The sequence below is a fragment of the Brachyhypopomus gauderio genome, chromosome 1 (assembly GCF_052324685.1).
Source record: "Brachyhypopomus gauderio isolate BG-103 chromosome 1, BGAUD_0.2, whole genome shotgun sequence".
Classification (NCBI taxonomy): Eukaryota; Metazoa; Chordata; class Actinopteri; order Gymnotiformes; family Hypopomidae; genus Brachyhypopomus; species Brachyhypopomus gauderio.
In genome coordinates this window covers 32,415,861-32,440,988 of record NC_135211.1, presented here as the reverse complement: position 1 = coordinate 32,440,988, position 25,128 = coordinate 32,415,861, and the positions used below count along the sequence as shown (strand labels likewise).

General features: G+C 42.9%; 1 protein-coding gene and 1 long non-coding RNA gene across 4 annotated transcripts in view; one reads left to right on the top strand and one right to left on the bottom strand.

The window, feature by feature from the left end:
* Positions 1-7,198: 7,198 nt before the first annotated feature.
* Positions 7,199-25,128, bottom strand: part of LOC143517611 (disabled homolog 1-like) — a 24,729-nt gene continuing 6,799 nt past the window's right edge. Inside the window, exons 2-13 of one of the 3 annotated variants that reach the window (XR_013131996.1) lie at positions 19,988-20,127; positions 15,751-15,849; positions 15,081-15,212; positions 13,945-14,061; positions 13,661-13,699; positions 12,878-12,943; positions 12,602-12,661; positions 12,356-12,412; positions 11,847-11,937; positions 10,869-11,408; positions 9,876-9,968; positions 7,199-7,620 (exon numbers count right to left, since the gene is read on the bottom strand). Coding sequence is in view for 2 of the 3 variants with exons in the window: in XM_077010330.1 (XP_076866445.1) it covers positions 7,604-7,620; positions 10,869-11,408; positions 11,847-11,937; positions 12,356-12,412; positions 12,602-12,661; positions 12,878-12,943; positions 13,661-13,699; positions 13,945-14,061; positions 15,081-15,212; positions 15,751-15,849; positions 19,988-20,127 (1,358 nt within the window). In the remaining variant the exon portion in view is untranslated. Of the gene's footprint in view, positions 7,621-9,875; positions 9,969-10,868; positions 11,473-11,846; positions 11,938-12,355; positions 12,413-12,601; positions 12,662-12,877; positions 12,944-13,660; positions 13,700-13,944; positions 14,062-15,080; positions 15,213-15,750; positions 15,850-19,987; positions 20,128-25,128 lie in introns of those variants that run through there. The other 2 variants (XM_077010330.1, XM_077010336.1) reach the window with 2 other exon arrangements.
* LOC143517646 (uncharacterized) lies at positions 8,359-10,912 on the top strand. Its single transcript, XR_013132006.1, has 3 exons — positions 8,359-8,442; positions 8,520-8,628; positions 8,709-10,912. It is a non-coding gene; the product is annotated as an uncharacterized LOC143517646 (long non-coding RNA).

Below are 25,128 nucleotides of genomic sequence, written 5' to 3'. Positions count from 1 at the left end.
TAACTGTTGTAAGGTGTCCTTGAGTGCCATGAAACTTGCCATCAGTAAATAAAATATTATTATTATTATTTCTGCAGAAGCGCCCCCTAGTGGGCCCGCCAGCGGGCTCAGCTCCTTTATGGCCTTATAAAACATATTAAACATTCATGAATCTCTGAACAAAAGCGATAAATTCAAAATTCTCTATCCCATCTACATTCCTACCGAGTTTTAGACGTCTACATGCAGCTGATCGCGAGATATCCGGCTTTGAAGTTGGTGACAAAAGTGCACCCCGCGGGGGGGTCTCCCAACATATCCGTTTAAAAAACATATTTATGATGTGAGATGTCTTAATGTTTTGTCACCTAAAAATCATATACTAATAAGGCTTTAATTTAAGACCTTAACATCGTAGATCCGTTGTGGTTAAATACCTTAAAAAGCTTGCTCACCTCACTGCAAAATTTTGCGTAATCCACTTGCTGGATGAGACGCTCCGACAAATATGCCCCCTAAGCGTCACCGAAGCGTTTTGAAAGCTGATTTGACCTCTTATTACAAAGCTGCAGGGGTTCTGCTTTGATTTGAGTGGTTTTTATTGGTCTGAAGGGGGGTAGTGACTTGACAGGTTTTATAACCTCTCACCGGCGAGGTGCGATGGGGGGTGGGGGATGTGGGCTCACCAATCAGCCTACTGAGACAATCTGGCGCCTTAGAAGTGATTGAACCAATAGTTTACTTCCTTCTGAAGCTAACCAGCCCTCATTTGTCATGATTGGTGGATGATTTCTTTTACACTAGGCTTCGGAAAATCCCTTGTCATTTCCAATGTGGGCCAGGTTGCCAGGTTCGCGATTTTCACGCCAAATTGGGCTTGTTTGAAAATCCTTCTGCGGGTAAAAATTCTAGGGTCGCAGGGTGTGGTTTTTTGGGCTACTTTTGAGTTGGGCTACTGCGGAAGTTACAAGTCAACACTAAGAATCGATCGCGATATAATACTTAATTTGTCTCCATTTTACACACTCAACACATTTTGTTCGTTTTTATTCTGATTGTGGATACTTTTGAACATAAAATCAAAGGATTACTTTTTATGGAATATATGAACAATTTTCGGAATTTTTGCCAACCCGGAAGTGAGACTGAACACTGGCTACGACGCGATTCAACGTACGTTCAACATAATTTTACATAAGCGATTTTGTACAAAATATATAATCTAATACTAAACATTAGATTATAAACAGTATTGGAGCATTTAAGTGCTGGAGTACTCTGTATCGTGTCGGATGCTAGCGGAGTTGGCGACGTAAGCTTAGCTTAGCCTGTCGGACTATATTTGACATAAATATCATAAGGTACTGTTCATAATTTGACATGGAATATCTTCGTTGGAATTTTCTGGTCTTTCTGTAATATGTCCAACGTTGTTGTTTGTCGTAGCTCCTCGGTTTCGTGTAAGGAATTAGTTAGAATGTTAGCATAGTTGGCTAATGGTGTGTACCGGGTGTGGCATACTTGGACATTGGAATGTTGAGCTTGACATACCTTGGAACAAAGTGGAATAACTTTGCAATACTTGCATAGATTTGCTCCATTTTTTCTGTGTTGTTAGAAAAGACCCTAGCGAAATGTATTGTAATTTCTGATACCTGAATTGAATAACTATGTGAATATACATTCCAGTCATGTTCATGTTCAAGTCAGCATTTTTGACATTCCTGGCATATTAGCATCTGTAATAGAGGCTCTAAAATAAACCAAATTATGTTAATATGATATTGTAGTGAATCAATATGTTCTCCCAACTGTCTACTTCAGTTTGAGCCATGAATGATAATTTTCCTATATGTACAACTTGAGATATATAGTTTTAAATTGAACTATGAAAGGAATTTTTAAAAATGGCCACCGGGCGTGTGAATCTGCAGTATACGGTTAAACTAATTAGTGTTTGTGTGTGAAGTTTACCATCTAAACATTCTGTAATTTTAATCATATTACTGAAAATACAATAACTTCATTTTTTAGACAGGCAAGGCCATTATTTGGCCCACATGATTCATCCCTTGTTATGAATACTTTGTAACTTTATAGTCAGAATATGAAGATTTGACCAGTGATTTCTCAACCAAAAATCAACACACTGACATTTTTATTCTTTTATAACTCAGAACTTACACGTTCTATATAATATAATATAAATATAAGCACCTAATTATTAATCAAAATAAATATTTTTTAAAACAGTTCAGAATTTAAGATGAACAACTATTCAACATGCTATCAAGGCTGCATGTTGTACAGAACTTTCATTTTAATTACACATAGTTCACTGTAATATTCCCATGTCTGTACCAGATATCACGCCTGTTTATTTAGTGTATTTGTTTACATGGTTAGTCTTCACACTGATGTTTTGGTTATTCCAGAGTTCTGCTTTCTTCTCATAGCCCTCGTCTTAGCCTCGGGGGAAAAGGGAAAAGATGGCGCCTCTGTGTACGGCACGCCGTCGGTCGCTCCTTATTCTGTTGTTTGTGCTACTCCTTTGTGTTTTAGAAAATGTCAAATCGCTACTTGTATATGATCGTCAAACACTACTGAAGCTTCGTGGGTATGCCCAAAACCTCGGGCAGTACCACCATCAAGAACAGGATTATTTACCTCCGCTCTTGTCGGGAGTCCCGGCTTTTCTCTGCCGTCCTCCGGATCTACCTCGCCGGAGGAGGCGTCACAGACGCCGGGGTAAACGCGGTGGGCAGCTGGTGAAGCTTAAAGGCTATTTGGCCGCTTCCAGGGCGTTTCAAGCGCATACTGATCCTGATTTACACTCTCATGCATTGTGGCACACTTTGGATCCTGTCAAATCCTGGTTGGTACCGGTTGTTGGCTTGGATCAAGTTTTTCGAACTCCGCGCTCTTACATACGCAGGCGGCAGCGAGGCGTGAACTTCCAGAACCTACGGCACCTGAAGCGCGCTTCGCTTGCAACTGTGGTTCTGAATAATTTTAAGATGGGTCTGGTGAACGCCAGATCCTTAACGAACAAAACTTTTATTTTAAGGGATTTCATTACCTCTCACGATCTGGATTTTCTGTTTGTGACTGAAACTTGACTGTCTCCCGGTGAGTCTAGTGCTTTTACTGAACTGCTGCCGCCTGACTACACTTTCTTCAATTCTCTGAGGCTCTCGGGTCGTGGCGGAGGTTTAGTGTTCGTTTTTAAATCAAACTTTGACTGTAAGCAGTTGTCACCAGCAGTCTCATACTCCAGTTTTGAACTGAGCCTCTTTGAGTTGGGTCACTCTCCTGCACTTCTCTGTGCGGTGGTTTATCGTCCACCAAAATATAATAAAAACTTTATAAGTGATTTTTCAGATCTATTGGCTGAGATCATGCCTAAATATGACCAACTTTTAATGGTCGGGGACTTTAATATTCACGTTTGTTGCCCCGAGAAGCCTCTGGTGAAGGATTTTTTAGACTTGGTGGACTCTTTTAACCTGACCCAATTTGTAAATGGTCCCACACAGGTGTGTGGGCACACACTGGATCTCGTTTTATCCTCTGTTTTATCTGTCCAGAATGTGAAAGTTGGTGATGCAGTGTTCTCGGATCATATGCCTGTATTATTTGATTTTATTAATCATGGTCAACCTGTTAAAAAATGCGCTCCTGTACGGCGCTTCCGTGTTTTTAAACCCTCCACTGCTGTTCATTTTTCCGCTGCTTTTAATCACGAGTTAAACTCAAACGTTTCTATGGCCGCTAGTACAGAGGATCTGACCATTCATTTTAATTCACTTTGTCGAACTGTTCTGGACTCTGTAGCTCCATTAAAAACCAAGCGTGTAAAGCCCAGATCAGAGCCTTGGTTAAATGAACATACTCGTAACATCAGACGGGAGTGCAGGAAAGCTGAACGGAGGTGGAAAAAGGAGAGATTAATTGTTCATCTGGAGTTACTGAGAGAAAAATTGCAATTTTATCAAAAGACTGTCAAAGCATCTAGGTCAAAATTTCTTTCCAATATAATTGTTTCAAACTCTCAAAATCCCCGAGTGCTTTTTAACACTCTGAGCTCGGTATTAAATGCTCAAGAACCGTGCCATCTGGAGACGTCCAGAGAAACATGTGACAGATTCCTTCACTTTTTTCTGGATAATAAGCACTAGGGCTTCAATTTCTTCACCTGTTCAGGATCCATCTATTCCAAGATCCTGTACTGTTAGTTTTGACCACTTTGAGCCAGTTTCACCATCTTTTTTAGAACAGCTGGTTACCAGTTTAAAGCCAACCGGCTCCCCTTTGGATGTTGCCCCTGCCTGGCTTGTTAAAGAAGCCTTTCCTACTATTGGTTCATTTATCCTTAAAATTATTAATAGTAGTTTGACCTTTAGTGTGGTGCAAAGTAGTTTTAAATATGCTGTGGTGCAGCCTTTGTTGAAGAAACCGGGCCTAGATTCGGCTGTGTTATCAAATTTTAGGCCAGTCTCTAAACTTCCTTTTGTGTCAAAAATCATGGAAAAGATTGTTTTTGCTCAACTGAAGTCCTTCCTTGATGAGCATGCAATTACGGAGGTGTTTCAGTCTGGTTTCAAAACCCACCACAGCACAGAGTCTGCCCTGCTAAGGGTTTTTAATGACATCTTGCTAGCAACTGACTCTGGTGACTGTGTGGTACTGGTGCTTTTAGATTTGACAGCTGCTTTTGACACAGTGGACCATGAGATACTCATCTCTAGGCTGGAGCAAAGTGCGGGTGTTACAGGCGTAGCGCTCAGGTGGTTCAAATCATACCTTTCTGATAGAAGGTTTTGTGTCAGCATTGGTGACTGTGAGTCAGACTCAGTCGACCTCCCTTGGGGTGTTCCGCAGGGTTCCGTTTTGGGACCTCTCTTGTTCTCCATATATATGCTGCCACTTGGAACAATTTTTCGGAAGTATGGTATTCCTTTTCATTGTTATGCGGACGACTGCCAAATCTACTTCCAATTGAAAGGTATTGGTTCACATTCGGCCCAGCCTCTCCTTGACTGCCTTATGGACGTCAGAGGATGGATGTCAATAAATTTTCTCAGTTTGAATGAGAAAAAAACAGAAATCATGTTGTTTAGACCTAGTGATACAAGCAGCATTCCTTGTGTTGACCTCTCATCTCTGGCATTGTTTGAAAAACACATTGTGACAAATTTGGGTGTAAAAATGGATCCTATGTTAATGTTGGATGCCCAGGTAAACGCTGTGGTTAAAGCTTGCTTTTTTCAGCTGAGGAGATTATCAAAAATCAAACCTCTACTCTCTAGACGTAATCTGGAAACAGTAATACATGCTTTTATAACATCTCGCCTGGACTATTGTAACTCACTATTGACTGGAATAAGTCAGGCCTCCATGACCCGTCTACAGCTAGTGCAGAACACCGCGGCCCGTTTTTTAACTGGTACAAGAAGGCGAGAGCACATCACGCCAATTTTAGCTGCTCTTCACTGGCTCCCAATTCACTTAAGAATCCATTTTAAAATACTGGTATTTGCTTTTAAATCTCTTAATGGACTTGCCCCATGCTACCTATCTGAACTTTTACATCCATATGTTCCATCTCGGTCCCTTAGATCAGCTGACCAGATGCTTTTAACTGTTCCAAAGACGCATCGCAAACTTAGAGGGGATCGAGCGTTTGCATGCATAGCTCCAAAGCTTTGGAATGAGTTACCGCAGTGCATCAGGCACGCTCCCTCACTCAGTGTTTTTAAAACCCATTTAAAAACATATTTTTATGACTTGGCTTTTAAATCAGCATAATGACTCAGACTGTTTAACTGTTTGTGTTTGTTTTATATCCTTGTGTCATTTTAATTACTTTCCCTGTTCTCTGCTTTGTATTGTGTACAGCACTTTGGTCAGCTTTATTGTTGTTTTTAAAGTGCTTTTATAAATAAAGTGGTATGGGTATGGGTCTTCACAGAGCTGCAGTGACCACTGTCTACAACAACAATAATAACAATAAGATAAGAATTGCCTAGGAATGGCAATATGATGGGTAATCTAAGATTGAAATAAAAAATTCAACATTGGAGCCAAAAAGTAACAGGGGCCACCAACAGGATTATTTAAAAGCCCCGCCTACTCACCCACAGGATTAGTCAAAAGCCCCGCCTACCAACCCACAGGATTTGACAAAAGCCCCGCCTAGCTACCCACAGGATTTGTTAAAAGCCCTGCCTACCCACCCACAGGATTGGTTAAAAGCCCCGCCCACCCATGCACAGGATTAGTCAAAAGCCCCACCTACCCACCCACAGGATTGGTTAAAAATTTGTCTCTATGATCTAGAGCAGGGGTGCCCAACCAGTCGATCGCGATCTACCAGTCGATCGCGGGCGGAGTTTCAGTCGATCGCGTGAAGTGTTAAGCCTGGTTTATACTTTCGCGAGTGAACGGTGGAGGTGTTTATACTTTCGCGAGCGTGACTGCAGTGTTCTCCGAAATGATAGGTGTTTTGTCCGAAACACATGTGGTAGAAACACCCCTCAAAACAGGGGAATGAACATTTACCTGACCAATTTTAATGTTGCTTTGTGTTTCAGTGTGTTTCAGGTTTGAAAAGTGATGGAATTTAGGTTAAAGTACTTACTTTAGGCTAAAGTAAAGTAAAAATGCTTGAAATTGTAACTACTTCGTTTCACAACAAATATCGGTCTGACTGAATAGTTCTCTTGTATTACGTTAACAAATACGAGCCTCTTGTAATTCCAGGACGAAACTTGAAGAGAACGTGAAGACGTTAAGATTGTTTTAAAAAAGATGTTTTTAAAATAAACAACCATTAAATAATGTGATAAAAAGTGAATTATTTCGAATCATTTCGAGTATAGGTATAAATATTTAACTTAATTAAGTTTAACATGCTGGGAAATATTGAAATGGACCTTGAAAGTGACATACAAGTGCTTGAATTCCACCTTATAAAGGTGTATGAACACTGAAAACATGACTTTGTTCATTGCGCTGAGGCGCAGCGCGCGCGAAGTTACAAAATTCGAGAGGTGCATGACCTCGCGAACCGACAGCGCGCGGCCCTCGCGCACGGATGGAGCCATTGCGATTACGTCATTTTCGCCACGCGGACCCTCGCGCCGCTTGCGACGCGTCAAGTATAAACCAGGTTTTACCATGTAACCATGTATTTAAGGCTCGGACACAAAAAAACATTAATCAAATCAAAGTTTATTTGTATAGCGCTTTTAACAACTCAAGTTGTCACAAAGCAGCTTTACAGGATTTACAAGGTTAACAATACTATGGGTCCAGAACCCTAATGAGCAAGCCAAAGGCGACAGTGGTGAGGAAAAACTCCCTATGATGGTGGGGAAAAGGAAGAAACCTCGGGAGAACCAAGACTCAAAAGGGAACCCATCCTCCATTGGGCGGTCCTTTAACACACAAATTACACAAATACAGACAAATACACAAGTCACACACAAATCACACAATCAGACTAAGTAAAAATGAAAGTTCTGGGTTTTGATATTGTCACTGTAAATGCCTGTTGATGAACACCAGGCTTTCATTCCATGTCGGAGCAGTGATGCAGGTATTGTAGGCTCCGACTGCAGTGTTACTCCCCAGGTGAACCTTGGAGAAAAAGAGATACGTGATGTGGTAAATATGTAACAGATTAATCAAAGGCCAAAGTAAACAGATAAGTTTTTAGTCGAGATTTGAACATTGAGACCGTGTCTGAGTCCCGAATAGAAGCAGGAAGATTATTCCACAATTGTGGAGTTTTAAAAGAAAAGGCTCTTCCACCTGCTGTGATCTTTTTGACCCTAGGAACAGTTAATAACCCTGCGCCCTGTGAGCGAAGTGAACGTGCTGGGTTATATTGTTCAACAAGCTCACTAAGATAGTCTGGAGCTAAGCCGTGCAGTGTTTTATATGTTAATAAAAGTATTTTATAGTCAATATGGAATCTAATTGGCAGCCAGTGTAATGACGATAGTACGGGACTAATGTGATCAAACTTTTTAGTTTTTGTTAAAACTCGTGCTGCTGCGTTCTGAACCAGCTGGAGTTTGTTTATTAATTTACCAGAGCATCCAGCCAGGAGACTGTTGCAATAATCTAAACGAGAGGATATGAATGCATTAATTAGTTTTTCCGCATCACTAGTATTTAATATGTTTCTAATTTTAGCAATGTTGCGTAAGTGGAAGAACGCTACCCTATGTGACAGGTAGGACCCGTCTAATGGCATTCAGTTCCCCTCCAGACCGTTTAGTGGCAACACCCACAGTGTCGGGGGTTGACGTTCGTCATGCGCAGTACGGCAGTAGCGACGTAATTCACTGATTGGTCGTGCCTTTATATTCTGCCAGGCCTGCGGAAGAATGATTTGGTGTTTGGTGTGGTGCATATCGGTGGTTTGAGCTCGGCGCTGTGTCTGGATTTTATTGAGTAAGTTCACCTTAGAGATTTGCGGTATTGCTAAGGTTGTATATTACTAAACTGATGTGTTGGTTAACGTTTTATAGATCGAAAGCTGTTCCAGAGAGTTTTAGAAGAGCACATTTTTAATACAGTGTCAAGAGACTTTATGAATTGGGGAAACAAGACGGTCGTAACAAGCCTGACGCGTTCTAGGTTGGTATGCTGGGAATTTGTAGTGTCTGTAAATGTAATTATTAGATTTATTCATACTGATATAATTTTTATTTCATTAGACATGAATTCCTAGCAGAGGAATACCATAGCACTACCTGCTGACAACAGACCGGTCCCAGTGAACAAGTGTTTGAAGTTACATCAGCACCAGTCGCTGTTTTGTTATATTGTTTTTTTTTTTTGTGTCCGCTTGTTTGTCCTTTGTATGGTACAATTTTATTGTTATTGACCATTATTTCTGCCCTGTATTCTGATGTCAATTGGTGTCGTTGTATCATGAGCCTTGAGTAATCTCACTTCCTAAGCGAGATTGGAAGCTGACGGAAGAGTATATTTTTAACTAGAATAAATAATTGTAGCTTTTATTCTGTGACATTTAATAACTTGGATAGTAATGTTGTTGTTTTTTCGTTCTTTGTTTATTTTCTCCAAAGGTGCTGTTGGTGGAATGCGGTACAGTGTGGGGGTTGTGTGATAGTTTGCAGTGGTTGTGTGGGGTTATTTGACTTTATTAGAGTGTGGTGGTTTTATTGCACATAATAATTTGCTGTGAACTATTGTTCCATGTTTTAGGGTGAAGCCCTCCACTGGGGTTGCGTGCCCACCACAGTAGCCTGGAGATTGTTTGTTATTTTTATTTTAAAATAAACATTGTTATTGTTGCCCTCTACTTGGTTGCCGTCTCTGCTCATTCAGTTGAGACCCCTGCGAGTGGGGAAGGGTTGCCCAAGTGATTGGGGGTGTATACCGGGGTGAGGTGGTTTTGCCAGGTTGCTGTGATTGTCCTGGGCTAAATTGGTACACCTCATTGCCTGTGTTACACCTAGTTATATTATTAATGTGTGTATCGAACGAGAGATCTGGGTCTATTGTGACGCCCAAGTTCTTTACCTCTGTGCTGGGGGTTATAGTAAAAGAATGTAGATTCAATGCTACATTACGTATCTTGTCTCTCGCGGCCCTAGACCCGACTATTATTAGCTGTTTTATCGGGATTTAGTGCTAGAAAGTTATACGCCATCCAATGTTTTATCTCTACATATTTCTCGATTTTACTGTTTACGCCAAAATCATCTGGTTTTGCCGATAAATATAGCTGAGTGTCGTCTGCGTAGGAGTGGAAACTGATGTCGTGCTTATGCATTAATAAAACCATCGTTCATGAGAGGCCAGTATGTATTTTCATAATAATAAGATACAAAAATAAAATTAATTATTTACACAACCTTTTGCTTTTCTGATGAATGCTGGGTATGGTTTGCCATGGTTGCTAGGTTGTAACCAGGGACTCTATAGCGCGAAGACGATCGAAGTGACAGCTGCAGAGATAATGGCGGAAGCAAAAAAATAAAAAAATTATTACTTTCATCACGAGTGAAAGTACGAGTGGACTTAGAAGAGTATGTTACTATCTTGAATTACACATATTCATATCCATATACTTAGAAAAGTATGTTCCGATTTTTATCAGTTTTCCAGTTGAATTTAAATCCATCTGCCGGTTTCCCTGCCAGTGCCACTGCCCAGTGAAGTTTAGCATTCTCGCTGCTTTGAAGTTATCTTTTCTAGAGTTATTTTGTGTGTGTGTGTGTGTGTGTGTGTGTGTGTGCGCGCGTGTGTGAATCTGTGGAATTGTTTTTTTATTTAGATTTGGGTTTTTTGACTGCCCAGCCTTTTCTGGAGTTTTTTGACTGCTTTTTTCTGTAGTTTTGGGGGGTGTGTGTGTATGTGGATGAGAGATAGAGATGCTGTTAAGTTCTTGTTCTGTTCTGACAACCTATTTTTGATGCATTGATCATTTCCTCATTTGTTGGATTTACGTCTTATTCTCCACCTGTGCAAATAAAAAAACAATTACATTTGAACTGTGATTGGGGTTCTTTGTTTAAATTATTGCCCGGCCCTTGTTTTTGACTCGGTAGATCTCAGCATGCCATCAACTTCAAAAGTAGATCTTGGTTAAAAAAAGGTTGGGCACCCCTGATCTAGAGTGACCCCTCTGTGATCTGAAGTCACCCCTCTATGATTAGCAGTTATATATATTGCAGGAGGGTTAGGGTTAGTTATATTGCAGCCATATTGTAGAAGGGTGACTACAGAAGTCCCCTGGGAGGTCAAGCTCACAACAGCAGACACTACAGCAAGTTTGTTCAGCTCCTAACTGTGCCTGTGTGCATCTAACACTAACCTGCCTGTGTGCACGCAACACTAACACTAACCTGCCTCTGTGCGTAGAGTTGATGTTGAGTTGAGTTGATGCTGCTCTGTGTGGTCAGAGTCCACTGTGTTGCCAGGGGGGGTTGTAGTAGAGAGGGTGGAGTCCACTGTGTGGGCAGTTGGGTTTGTAGTGGAGAGGGTGGAGTCCACTGTGTGGGCAGTTGGGTTTGTAGTGGGGGGGGTGGAGTCCACTGTGTGGGCAGTTGGGTTTGTAGTGGGGGAGGTGGAGTCCACTGTGTGGGCAGGGGGGTTTGTAGTGGGGAGGGTTTGGTCTAACGTGTGGGAGTCAGAGTGAGCTGTATGGTGTGGGCTGGTTATGGCCGAGGGTGTAGAAGGCTGGCGTGCCTGATGTCGCACAGTTGCTATGGGCACCAATCCCTGGAACATGGCGGCAGCTGGAAGGGGATGCCCCGCCATGCCAGCCATCTGGGCTGGAACTAAGGGCCACCGCTGTGGAGCCCCAAATGCCAGCAGAGCAGCTGGGACCCCACGAGACTGCTGGGCCCAGCAAGCCACTGGCTCCACCCCCACTGTCATGTGACCTGAGACAGGATAGAAGTGAGAGAGGAAAGACATGTGGGACAAACAGGACAAATGAGACAGGGACTGGGGAGATGCACAAACAGACAGGGCATATTAAATGCAGAATACAATATAGATCTAGTGCAAGACTAATTCATCTAATACATATAGGAAACTATACCAAATGATTGTTAAATTACTTATATAACCCATTTGATAGTGTTACCCAACATAACAGATGGGATATTGAGAAGTAGGCCTATATCATGGAATGTAATAATACTCTTATGGATTCTCATTTTAAAGTTAAAGACCATCATCAACACCAGACAGTGTTAACCTATCCAACACCAGACAGTGTTAACCTATCCAACACCAGACAGTATTAACCTATCCAACAGTGCAGTCTGATCTCATTTTGCAAGTCCACACTTTTCCGGTGTGGTTGCCAGGTTTACCTGAAGGGGGACTGAGATGAGCGATCAGCTGTGTTTGGCGCTGTTGCCGCTGGCGGCCAGAATCCAATATATTCGCGGGAGAAGCAGGCATCTGAATATCAGACCGATTTATTAGTCAGATTTGACCCTAGGGTTAGTAGTCAGATCTAACCTTACTCAACAAAGCAGCCTGACAGAGCAACTAGCACAAGAAAACTGATTAGACAGCTTAAAATATTTTACTAGAAGAAGGTAATGAAAGATTCATCTATAAAGTATAAACATTTATTGAAATTCAAAACCACTTTACAACCATTCATTTTTTAAAATAAACACTCCAGGCAGAGCTGGTTTGGGCTTGGCCTTTTGGGGAACTCTAGGGTAATGCCAGTCGGACACTTTCATGTCAGTTCTGGAGCGACCGGCTCAATGGAAAATTGTACTCAGAATATAGGAGAGAACCAGTTAGGGTGAGCACTCACCGAGGGTTAAGGTTAGCACACATCGAGAGGGTTAGGGTGAGCACTCACCGAGAGGGTGTCTGGAGGAGTAGCCATGTGTCCAAACAGGTCCAACTCACTGACATTCTGAAAGACGTCCAAAGTGGAGCAAAACAGGAAATGAGTGAGAATTTGAGTGGTGAGTGTGGTTTGAGTGGTGAGTGGGGTTTGAGTGGTGAGGATTGGGAGTGGGGTTTGAGTGGTGAGTATGGGGAGTGGGTGAGTGTGGTGATGTAGGGACAGGGAGGGCAGTAATGAAGGAATAGATCCACCTACAGTCATAAATTGCCTTTTTGGAACATCATAGATTCCTTCTTTCTGCTGACTTGATGGGACCTAAAGGTTTTAGCAGATCATTAACAAATAGTCCCTCCTGCCCAGACAGACATTTTTAGTCATTTCATCATTTTTCCTTCGTTAGTCTTTTTCTTTTAAATAAAGCAGCAGCAGTAAGTAACAAACACCTCACTGAGAGTGAAATCAGCATCCCCTGTAGACCACTAACCCTGAAAACAAGTCTTGGGCAGGGAAGGGAGGGGCTTGGTAGAGTACCTGGTAAATGTTCTCCTCTGAAAGAGCGCCACAGAGAGCCTCGTGTCCAGCTTCAAACACAATATACTAGGAGTGATGCAGCACGAAGAAGCAGGGAGAGAGAGAGAGAGAGGGGGGGGGGTGTGTTAGTGAGTGAGTGAGTGAGTGTGTGGGTGGAGCTATACAAACAGATGGGGGTTCATCACTGGGCACATGCTATCATGCTAACAAGACAGGCTACAAAATGAAACGAATTGTGCTGTAAATCAGCTCCATTTCCAAAACCTGATCACTTTAAATAAATAGTGGCAGCATAAGAAGTTTAATTAAGACTAGTCTAATTAAGACAAGGAAACGTCTCAAATAATATAATATAAAACTATCCTAACTATATACTACAAACTAACATCTATGGGGTACTGATATAATCTCCACCCATTTCTGAGCTGCTGCAGCTTGTGAATAGTCACAGTTCATCAGCTGGTGCTGTATATGGCTGACAGTAACATACAACATGGCTGCACATTCTGTGCATGAAATTGAACTATGGTAGCCACGTACTATAAGTACTGTACTACTGGAATGGTGAAGCAGGACACTGGAACGAGAGATCCAATTCTAAAGGGTCACAACACTGAACTGCATGATTTTCTGTTTATGCCTGATGTAAGGACATGTGAGACAGCTGTGCCAGGGTGAAGAGTGCAGTCTCTTAAATCACAGAACCAGAACCAGAGCTGCAGAAGCAGGTTTTGTTTTTGGTTTGAAGTTTGGTGTTACAGTAGAGCTTTGAATCCTGCCTACCTGGTACACTGGGTCATCGGTGTCATCCTCAAGAATCACCTGTTTCAGTGGTGGATCAAGGCACATGAAAGAAACAGTGAACAGAACCAGAGGAGTCAAATGTAGAACTCAACAATTGAAGTCGACAGTGTTCTTGAGCTATTGCATTTAAAAGTGCTAATGGGTGGTCCATTCCAGTTTTCCAGGGGAAATGGAACCTACCATCATTTAGGGTTAGGGTTAGAGTGAGAGTGTATATGCATGTGTGTGTGTGTGTGTGTGTGTGTGTGTGTGTGTGTGTGTACCTGGTAGATTGCCTGCTCACAATGCTTTTCTTTCCAAGCTCTCTCCTCTTCCTCTCGCTGTGTGATGTCATAGATGAGTGTAAAGAGGTCATGCAGCTCCAGGATCAGAGGCTCCGCCTATCAGCACACAGTAGAAATGCAGTTCAGTACCAGAACTCCGGGATCATGTTCCAGAATAACGCTTCAGTCATATAAACTTGGATAATCCTTCAAGATGGCGCTGAGGATGGCAACCAGGGTGACTAGCTCCTCCGTGTGGTGTTTGTTTTAGTTAATTAATGTTGTCTATCCTACGTCAAACGTATTCAAGAAACTTCAGAATGTGTGGAGATGTTCACAACGGCCGTGCTGACCCTGCTTCGCCTCGCTAGAAGACGCTGGAAGAGCAGATGCAGACACAGACGTGCTGGCGCGTTGGTTCGTCTGAGACGGCATGGGCTTCGCACACCTTTACTGTCATTATTCCTCTCCAACCTCTCTCAGCAGCAAAACTGAGGAACTATGTCTGCTGAACAAAACCAACAAGAACTGCCCTGTGCTTCACGGAGACCTGTCTGTCTGAGCTGACTCTGGAGAGCACCTTGCAAATCCCGACGTAACACTTGTGACGGAGTGTTTTTTCAATAGCTCTGAAATAAATCCTCTGGTTTAAAATTAATTCTCCCGGATACGGACCCGACAATTGGCATTTGGGTCCGTATCCAGACCGAGGTCCATTGGTTGCGGACCACGGAAATAGAAATTTGCACAGTTAATCAGGAATGAGATTGGGTCTGGACAGGACTGCGTTCGGGTCTGGATCTGGACCGCGGTCCGCCTGTTGGTGACCTCTGCCCTAGAAGGTACAGCAGGTAGGAAGCAACACCAGGCAGGGACGCCAGGCAGGGACGGAAAGTGTAAGAGCCAATAAGGACTCAGATAGGCTCTCATGTGTGATGGTACAGTGGAACGAAAGCATGGAGTGCCATTACAGACGAGTATTAATGGAAAAAGGGTCTAGTGCAGTATACAGATGAGTATTAATGAAATTAGGATGTAGTGCAGTGAAGTATACAGATGAATATTAATGGAATATGGGTGTAGTTCAGTATACAGATGGAGTATTAATGGAATAAGGGTGTAGTGCAGTGCAATACCGAGTGAACCGTTTTCATGGCTACAAACTTGTGGTTTCCCGCTTTCCCACAGATGTAGCCGAAGGCTCGCTGGTCTCGTGTGTCTCTGGCAATGTAGGAGATGTCATGGACAGTATGGTGGTGTTGTAACACCTGTGGGTTACAGCACCATCCACATCAAAGTCACCAGCATTTAATTATACTTTATATTAGATTATTCTTTACCAGATTTCACTGGTAGCTGTAATAATGGCTACATTCAAAAGCCCCTATATAGACTTTCTGCCGCCGCTGTTGTGATATTATTAGCCCTATTGTCTTGTCAACACATTTACATATGTAGCAGCAAACATACATGAATACATATAGCAGGGAACTTTCACTGATTTGTTCACATGAGTTTGTTTATTTCAGTTTATTAGTGTAGTACACATTAAATTAACATTTAAATTAAGACTTTGCTTCTCCCCAGAATTACTATCATATTTATTAAAATGACTACTTGCTCCATAATGTGGAACACAAGACATTTCAGTGATTTCTATTATAATTATATTGATAAACAATTTCTTACTTCTACTTAAATCTGGATTTCAGCTCACTGGCTGGTGCCTAAAATGGAGTTGAATGAGTTCAGATGGCCAAATTTGTAACTGATAAAAGGTCGGACAGAGTTAGGGTCAGTGCTCACCCCAGATCTCTCATCGTAGATCTGAATCCCACTGAAGGAGATGTTGAGGAACACGCGCTGCTTACGCTGACCTCGAGACCGTGCCGAGGCAGCAATGCCCTGTGTGACAGGAGAACCAAGGAGAGAGAGACGAGGAAACACATCAGAAAAAATGTCGAAGCTTTTTACTAGTGCCTAAACACCTTTTAAAAATAACACTGTCTCCACATTTAAAATTAACACTATCTCCACATTTAAAAATAACACGCTCTCCACATTTCAGCAGACACTGTTGAAACTGCAGTTACAATATTTAATCATATGTAATTGCACTTACCGTTACGATTTGTATAAGATAATAAAAAGTTAGATTATTTTGTGGCAATATACATAAAGATTATGTCATGCTACAGCCCCGAACCCCTCACTTCGGGCGTGTGTTAATGTTGTCCATGTCTTTATATGTATGTTCGTGGGTGTGGCTGGGTGTGTGTGTTCACTTGTCTCGTTAGACTAATGTGTTTGACGTGGTGCTTGTTAGGCTACGTGTATATAGTGTGTGTGTTTGTATCGTTTGGCGTATCGTTTGTGGAAACTGTTGTGTGTTTGTTGTTTCAGCATGCTGTGAGCGTGTACTGTGTTGAGCCTTATCCACTGTTGTTTTGACATGCTGTGAATGTGTCCTGCGTCAAGCTGAATAAAACGTAGCCTTGTGAACGCACCTCGTCTTCGCATCCTCGACTCCCTCGCACCAGTCACAGAATAAAATTAATTGTTGAATGAGAAGAATAAATCATTTATAATGGCTAAATTAAATCCCCTATAGCTTCCCCTAATATCATCCAGATTAAGAAAATGTACAGCCCAAAATTAACCACCATGACCCCCACTGCGCAAATTACTCACAATCCCTCACACTGAAACATATGCAAAACAGGAAAAGTCATGATATTATGAAAAGTTATTATGAAAGTTAATAATTATTGCAGTATAAACACAATCGACCTGCCCATGGTGTACCCTACCTTCGCCCGGAGATGTTGGGATTGGCTCCAGCCCCCCCCCCCCCCCCCCCCCCCCCCGACCCTGACTAGCAGGATTAAGCGGTTCAGATAATGGATGGATGGATGGATAAACACAATCATTGTTCTTTAATGTAGAACTACATTATACATAACGCAGTTTCTCCAACAAGAGTGATCCCCTCTTACAAAGATTACACCAGAACAGGAGAGATTACACCAGAACAGGAGAGATTACACCAGAAAAGGAGAGATTACACCAGAACAGGAGAGATTACACCAGAACAGGAGAGATTACACCAGAAAAGGAGAGATTACACCAGAACAGTCCTCACTGGCCTGCTGCTCTCTGCCAGGCTTTACACACCTGAAGGACCACACGCCCCCCAAGCAGAAATAATCACAAATATATTCACAGACCCCACAGCTGCTGAATCATTTGTTATTTGAATAAACTCTAAAAAATCCTGTTCATTTTACTTCTTACAGGAAATCAGGGGTTTTTGCATATTCATTCATTCATTCCATAGTTGAACTACCTTGAGTACAGCAGGGGGTTTTCTGTTAGGCAGATGCTATTTGCACCCGGGTATATGCAGCAGTGTGTGTTATTTGCACCCGAGTATATGCAGCAGTGTGTGCTATTTGCACCCGAGTATATGCAGCAGTGTGTGCTATTTGCACCCGAGTATATGCAGCAGTGTGTGCTATTTGCACCCGGGTGTACATAGCAGTGTGTGCTATTTGCACCCGTGTATATGCAGCAGTGTGTGCTATTTGCACCCGACATTTTGATTTATCAGAGATTAGTAGTATTCTTTTGTGACAAAACACATTTTACTTACAAATTATTTTACAAGAGGTGAAGATACCTTTGTTTGGGGTTATGGCATGGACCTCAGTTTGTTCTTATTGAATTTTGTTTTTCACTTGTGAGTCTCTTCTTTGTTTTTCTTTACCATGCTCTTAGAATTTAAATAGCAATTTAATTATCCTAAGTCACTTGCCGCTAATGGCAGTAATCACGCTAAATACTACATTATAAAATACACTGCCAGTGATAAATGATAATGTTAAAACAAAATGTAACACAGGTTAATATCTGTCTATAGCACCTTCATATGTACACCACATTGTATGATGTATACAAATATTCTTCCTGTCAGTACATTATCAGCCCCTTTAATTTTATTTAATTACACAGAATGCAGAAGACAGATTTGACTTTTTTATTCATTTTTTTTCTGGATGGTTTGTACATTGTTTAAAGAAGTGAATTGGGGTTATTATTATTGTGACGGGCAGGGTGAGAGAAATAAAATGGAAGCGATTACGCCAAGTCTCAGGGAAAAAGGATGGTTTAATAGGAAAAGTGCGCAAACCAAAACCCGTGACTTAGATCCAAATGAAGGATATAATGACCAGCGGTCAACTGGTACAAAGACAAGACATAGCCTATATAGACAAACAACAAGACCTTCAGGTGAGATGGATTGCGGACTCCGCCCACCTGAGGGACGTACACAACAACCACAATAACACCACAACTGCCACTGTAGACGGAGGTGACCAGTAGGGGGCCCACTGTACCGTGACAATTATTTACATCATGTTCAAATGAATTAAAATTTTGTGCATTGGATGGTAGCCCTCTTCACTCCATAAACTCAGTGCTCTCTGGAATTCCTCACAACTGTCGAAGGAGTCTCCTTCACAAATGTTCTTTAGTTTTTCTTCCTTCTTGGGAGAAAATACAAATATTAGCTTATATAAAATAGTTATTACATTATAAGTCTGGCATATTGACTCAGTCATGCAAAAACCTTAATTCAAAAGGACAACTGTACATCTTGTTATACACATTCATGTCCTTTGTGTGTACTGAAACAACACAAAAATAGAGAACAAAAAGACAAGATTATATAATTTTACACAAAACTCAAAAAATAGACTGCACAAAATTGTTTTTGTAAGATAGCAATGCGACTGTCACGTATGGCTACGCCCCCGCTCTAACTGTCATTTCGGGTTCCTGGTCGTGTCTGTGTTGTTCTCTGCGTGTCCGTCTCCATGGTCCCCCCCCATCATTGTCTTCACCTGTGTCTAGTTTAGTTCCATGTATTTATAGTCCCTGTGTTTCACATGTCGGTTATCGGTTGTTTTGTTCTAATTCGTTAGTTTGTGCTCTTGTTATTCATGCTCTTTGTTCAGTGTTCTACGTTTCCTGGTCTGAGTTCTACTCGTTTCATTGCTTAGTCGTCTGTGTTTTCCGTAGCCTGATTTTCTAGTTTGTATGCGTTTACCCTGTGTTTGGTTTAAAGTGTTCGTTCGTTTACCCCATGTTTGGTTTAAAGTGTTCGTTCGGTGTCTTAGTGCCCTGTTTAATTATTAGTATCGTCATGCCTGTTTATTTGTCAAACCTGGATGGCTCGCCCGTTATGACCCCTGCCTGTTTGAACGACTGGAATTCCCCTTAATAAATCTCGCTCTCCTCAGCGTTTGTGTCCGCCTCCAAGCTCTGTAGCGCGTGCTACGTTACAGCGACAGACATTACCTGAACACACTTCATTTCGAGACCAGCACACATATATACACAATATATGTGCAAAGACCGTTGTTATTTGAGCGGCAAACATTTACATCAACAATAAACAGAATAGAAAATAAAATATAGCTACATTTATCACAAACTGGAATTAACTGGAATTAACCTCTGAACTTCGTTTTAGAAGAGATTTCTTCATTGTCTGTGAACATAAAATAAGTAAGATGACATTTGCAAGTTAGCTATAATGCTCCTATTAGCTCAAAAATATATCAGTGTTCAGTCAACAGTGTTCGTTGGATAATAATTCTCACACTATTTCTTAAATATATATCTTAAAATGTAGAGTTAAATTGAGTGATGGACCTTTATACATAATTATTAACCAAATTCTGCTTACCGTTTCCCACTGTCTCCGTTTCCCAGTGGTTCCTTTGAATTTGCGCCTTTTCGCTCCCGTGCATTCATTAGTAGACATGCGCAGATCGGTTCGCTTTCTTTTTTTTTTATTAAGGGGTGAAAATAGCCTCACTGTGTGGCAAATGCTACTTGTACCCGGGTGCAAATAGACACTCCGTTTCTGTTATCAGTGTGCGGACACTGCTGTGCACCTCTGCAGGAAGTGAGTCCTGCGTATCCCATAGAGCCTGTCTAAAGCTCTGGCCCACGGCCCAACCCTCGGGAGCCCTACCTTTAGCTTCACCATAGAGTCCTGGCAGAGTTTGTCTCCACGTGCTGCAGACACAGCCTCCATCCCTATTAGCTTGGCCTTGTACTGGACACCATTTCCCCTGAACCGCTTAATCAGAGCCTGTTCACCACAATGCTGACCTGGGGGGGAGGGGGGGCAACAGAGACGGAAGAGAAGTAGTCAGAAAAAGAGAAACTTACACGTGTATGACATGTAACATACTAAAACTAGACAGCATACATACTAAAGACAGCATTTAATATTTACGTAAATAGTAGGGTTAGGGTTTGATGGTAAAACCCGTATCATAGTGACACACTGTAGTTTAGGGTAGCAACTCCAATTGAACTGTGTGTTAGTATCTGAGTGTTCGGAGTGTGTGGCAGTTTTCATTACTAAATTCATCATAACTAGTAAATTCATACATACATGCAACAAGAAAGAAGAATTCTTTGGTTTTGAAGATTGATGAAGGCAAGAGTGAATGAAGGCAATCCTGAACAACAACTCTGAATAAAACCCTGTTGTGAGACTCCAAAGGCAGAAGCAGTGACCCCTGCAGTAAGGGTTAGTGTTAGGGTTACAGGTTAGGTTTCCTCTATATCCTGTTCCGTGTTGGGTTGTGGCTGGGGGGGTGGGAGTGCACTTACCTTTCACTTCCTCCCTAACCCTAACCCTAACCCTAGGATCTATGGATTGGCAGGATGCTCTGTGCTGAGTTCGTGTTAGGGGTTAGCTCTGTGCAGAGTTAGGGATAGGGTTGTGCAGGAAATAGTATTTCTACAGCTCCAGGATTTTCTGGATAGGAATGAAATTTTGGAGATGTATCAGCCTGGATTTAAACCTTTACATTCTACGGAATCTGCATTGTTAAAGGTTTTTAATGATCTCTATTTAATAACTGAGTCAGGGGATTCGGCTACACTAGACCTCACAGCTGCTTTTGATACTGTGACGGGCAGGGGTGAGCAACTAAAAGGAAGCGATCACGCCAAGTCTCAGGGAAAAAGCATGGTTTAATAGAAAGTGTGCAAACCAAAACCCGTGCAAAAGATCCAAATTAAGGATATAATGACCAGCGGTCAACTGGTACAAAGACAAGACATATATAGGCAAACAAACGACCCTCAGGTGAGACGGATCACGGGCTCCGCCCACCTGAGGGACGCACATGACGTCACCAAACAACAACAACAACAGCCGCTGTGGACAGAGGCGGCCGGTAGGGGGCCGCCTCACCGTGACAGACCCCCCCACCAAGCCGCACTCCTCTCCACTGGGTGTGTGGCACACAGCGGCTGCACACAAAACACGAAGGGGCAGGAAGGCAGAGACAGGCAGGAACACACCTCCTGCCGTCCGGGAGTTGGAACATAAAACACACAACATTAAACAGCTCACCTCCCCGGGCGGGACCCTGGACTGACCGGGCCGTTAACAACACAAAACCACACCCCAGTCGGTCACAGGGCCCTCATGCCCCACCGGTGTGAGGACGAGGAGCTACGGCTCCTCTCTCGTCCCTAGTGCATGTGTGTGCATGCAGGCTACTTCTCCAAGGCGTGGCTACTTCACCTCCTGGACCTACCTCCTCCCAGAGCTGACCCCTGCCTTCTGCTAGGGGTCACCCCAGCCTCCTGGGGAGCCAACCCCTCCTGGGGCCTCTCATCGCAAGGTGGACTCCTCCACCCAACCTAGGAGCGCCAGAGACCGAGGCCCAGAGCACCCCCGACGCGGGCTAGGGAGCAGCCCCAAGGGCCTCCTGGTCACCCCGGGCAGGAGGGAGGATCTCCCTCCTCAGCAGGAGCTTTTCAGACCGGAGCCCCATGGTCCCCTAACATCCGGGGGCCCCAGCCTTCTAGGGAGGGGCTCTTCATGACCGGGCTCCGGTCACCCCACAACACAAGGGGGCTCCTGCCAGGTGGAGATCCCCACAAGGTCCAGGAACACTGCCAAGGAGAAGCACCTGCACAGAAAACACACTCACACACACACACACACACACACATATATACAAACACAAAACACAAACGCCCCTCAGACACCCTCCGTGCCATACCCCGTGGCACGGGACCACAGCCGTCCCCCCCCCAAACACACATTTAAGGGGAGGAGCATGCGTGGAATTACGAGCAACAATAACATTTCACAAGCACGCTAGGACACAACGAACACGCAAAGACTAGACAAACAAAATAGTGCTCAGACAGTAAACGAACGGGACAAACACGTGCGCGCTCAACATACACATAATAGTGACGCGCCGCTCAGAGTCGCAGTCGCTCCCCACATTAAACACAAGACACACGGGGAGCGAGGCGACAGTGACGAGCGGTGATCGTGTCACTCACACGGAACAGGCGAGCACGCACACAGATCCTCCGCTCGTTCACCCGTACACACTCAAGACACCACAAGAGAGTTTCCCCAGGCAGACACCCTGGTCCTCGCCGTGCCAAACATAAACAAACGCACGGCGGAACTCTCACAACAAACAACGGACACGAAGAGCCTTCTCAGGGCAGACTGCCCTGGTCCTCGCCGTGCTACACATACACACACACACAAAACACAAAAGCACGGCGGAGCTCTTCAAACAAAACACCACGCAGACAAACACTTACCATGAGACCTGACCACGAACGAAGGAGAAAGAAAAAGAGACTCGGCGGCTTCCGAAGGGTGGCTGGTCATTCTGTGACGGGCAGGGGTGAGCAACTAAAAGGAAGCGATCACGCCAAGTCTCAGGGAAAAAGGATGGTTTAATAGAAAGTGTGCAAACTAAAACCCATGCAAAAGATCCAAATTAAGGATATAATGACCAGCGGTCAACTGGTACAAAGACAAGACATATATAGGCAAACAAACGACCCTCAGGTGAGATGGATCACGGGCTCCGCCCACCTGAGGGACGCACATGACGTCACCAAACAACAACAACAACAGCCGCTGTGGACAGAGGCGGCCGGTAGGGGGCCGCCTCACCGTGAAAGATACAGTGGACCACACTATACTTATATCTCGGTTGGAACAGTGTACTGGTATACATGGAACTGCCTTGGGGTGGTTTAGATCTTATTTATCGGACAGAGGTTTTTCTGTAGGCATTGATGTTTTATACTCCTCTGCACCTCTTGTGGAATTCCATTTTGGGGCCCATTTTGTTCTCACTATACATGCTTCCGTTGGGTTCTATCATGAGGAAATATGGTATCTCATTTTATATTTATGCAGATGATACCCAAATTTATATACATCCACTACAAGGAGATAAAAGTTCTATTAAGATGCTGCAAGATTGTCTTAACACTGGCAAGACTGAAATTTCAGGATCTCCAGGACATAGTCCAGCTAGTGTTAAAGATATCAGAGCTTGATTGTTTTTAAAATTTCTACATTTTAACAAATGAAAAACTGAAGCATTCATTTTTGGAACTAATAATATCACCAAGACCCCTCAGTGTAAGGACTTATGTTTTCTTGATCCCTATGTGAGAACTTTTGGTGTGATAATGGTGAGCTAAAACTAGATAAATGGAGAAATTCTGTAATTAAATCTAGTTTTTTTCAGTTGAAGTTGCTAACTAAGGTCAAGCCATTTCTATCTTTTAAGGATCTTGAGAGGGTTATTCATTTATTCTTCTAGATATTATGCTGGGGTTGGACAGGCCTCCATCTCCAGGTTACAGTTAGTTCAAAATGCTGCTGCTTGTCTCTTATAGGATGCATAAACGAGAACATATTTATATTATATTTATATTTCACCAGTTTTGGCTTCCCTGGTCTGGCTTCTTGTTGAGGACTGATTTTAAGATTTAGCTTTTTGTGTATAAATCAATATCATATACTTGCTGCAAAGTATATTTCTGAGCTTTTGAATCCATATGTTTCAGTAAGGTATTTAAGATCTGCTAGTCAGCATCTTTTGGTGGTTACTAAATCTCGGCTGAAGCATAGGGGTGATTGTTCTTTTACAATCATGGCCCCTAATCTGTGGAATGGGTTGCCATTACATGTTAGACTAGCTCCTACATTGCATGTTTTTAAATTTAATCTCAAAACTCATTTTTATTCTTTGGCTTTTAAAAGTAGAATGTTTATGTTGTGTTCTGTATGCTAAATGGACAGCACTTTGGTCAACAATTGTTGTGTTTAAAGTGTTTTATAAATAAATTTACAAATAAATCTTGTAGATGTAAAACCTTGCAGAGTTTAACTCCAAACCCAGTCCTGGATATCTATCACGCTGGAGAGATTTGAATTCTTTCCTCTTCCTGGAGACCTATATCCCTGATTTAGTCAAGCAGGTTCATCAAATGAGGACTGATAAACACTTCAGCATAGAGCACTAGACAATTCTCACCTCAAGTAGGTATAAAGCATCAAATATAAACAATGTCTAGTGAACAACATATACACTGCAACAGTGACAAGCAGAAACATTTTTTCCATGATGCAACAGAAGGAAGCAATATGTGAAAATTCTGTACATGCAGAGAAATGCAGTCAAACCCTCCGATTATCCATCCATCCATCCATTTTCACCCTCTTATCCAGGTCGCGGAGGCAGTAGCCTAAGCAAAGAGGCCCAGATTTCCCTCTCCCCAGCCACCTCTTCTAGCTCTTCTAGGAGGGATACTGAGGCATTCCCAGGACAGCTAAGAGATATAATCCCTCCAGCGTGCACTGGGTCTTCTCCGGGGTCTCCTCCCAGTTGGACATGCCCGGAGCACCTCCCTAGGGATGCGCCCAGGTGGCAACCAGACCAGATGACCGAACCACCTCAACTGGCTCCTCTCTATGTGGAGGTGTAGCGACTCTACTCCGAGCCTCCCCCAGATGACCGTGCTCCGTACCTTATCTCTAAGGCAGAGCCTGGACAACCTGCAGAGAAAACTCATTTCAGCCGTTTGTATTCGCAATCTCATTCTTTCAGTCACTACCCAGAGCTTGTGACCATAGGTGAGAGTCAGAACATAGATTGATCAGTAAATCGAGAGCTTTGCCTTTTAGCTCAGGGTCCCTCTTCACCACAACAGCCCAGTACAGCGGCCTCGCAATACTGCAACCGCAGCACCGATCCACCTGACAATCTTTCGTTTCATCCTTACCTCACTTGTGAACAAGAACCCATCTCTCTC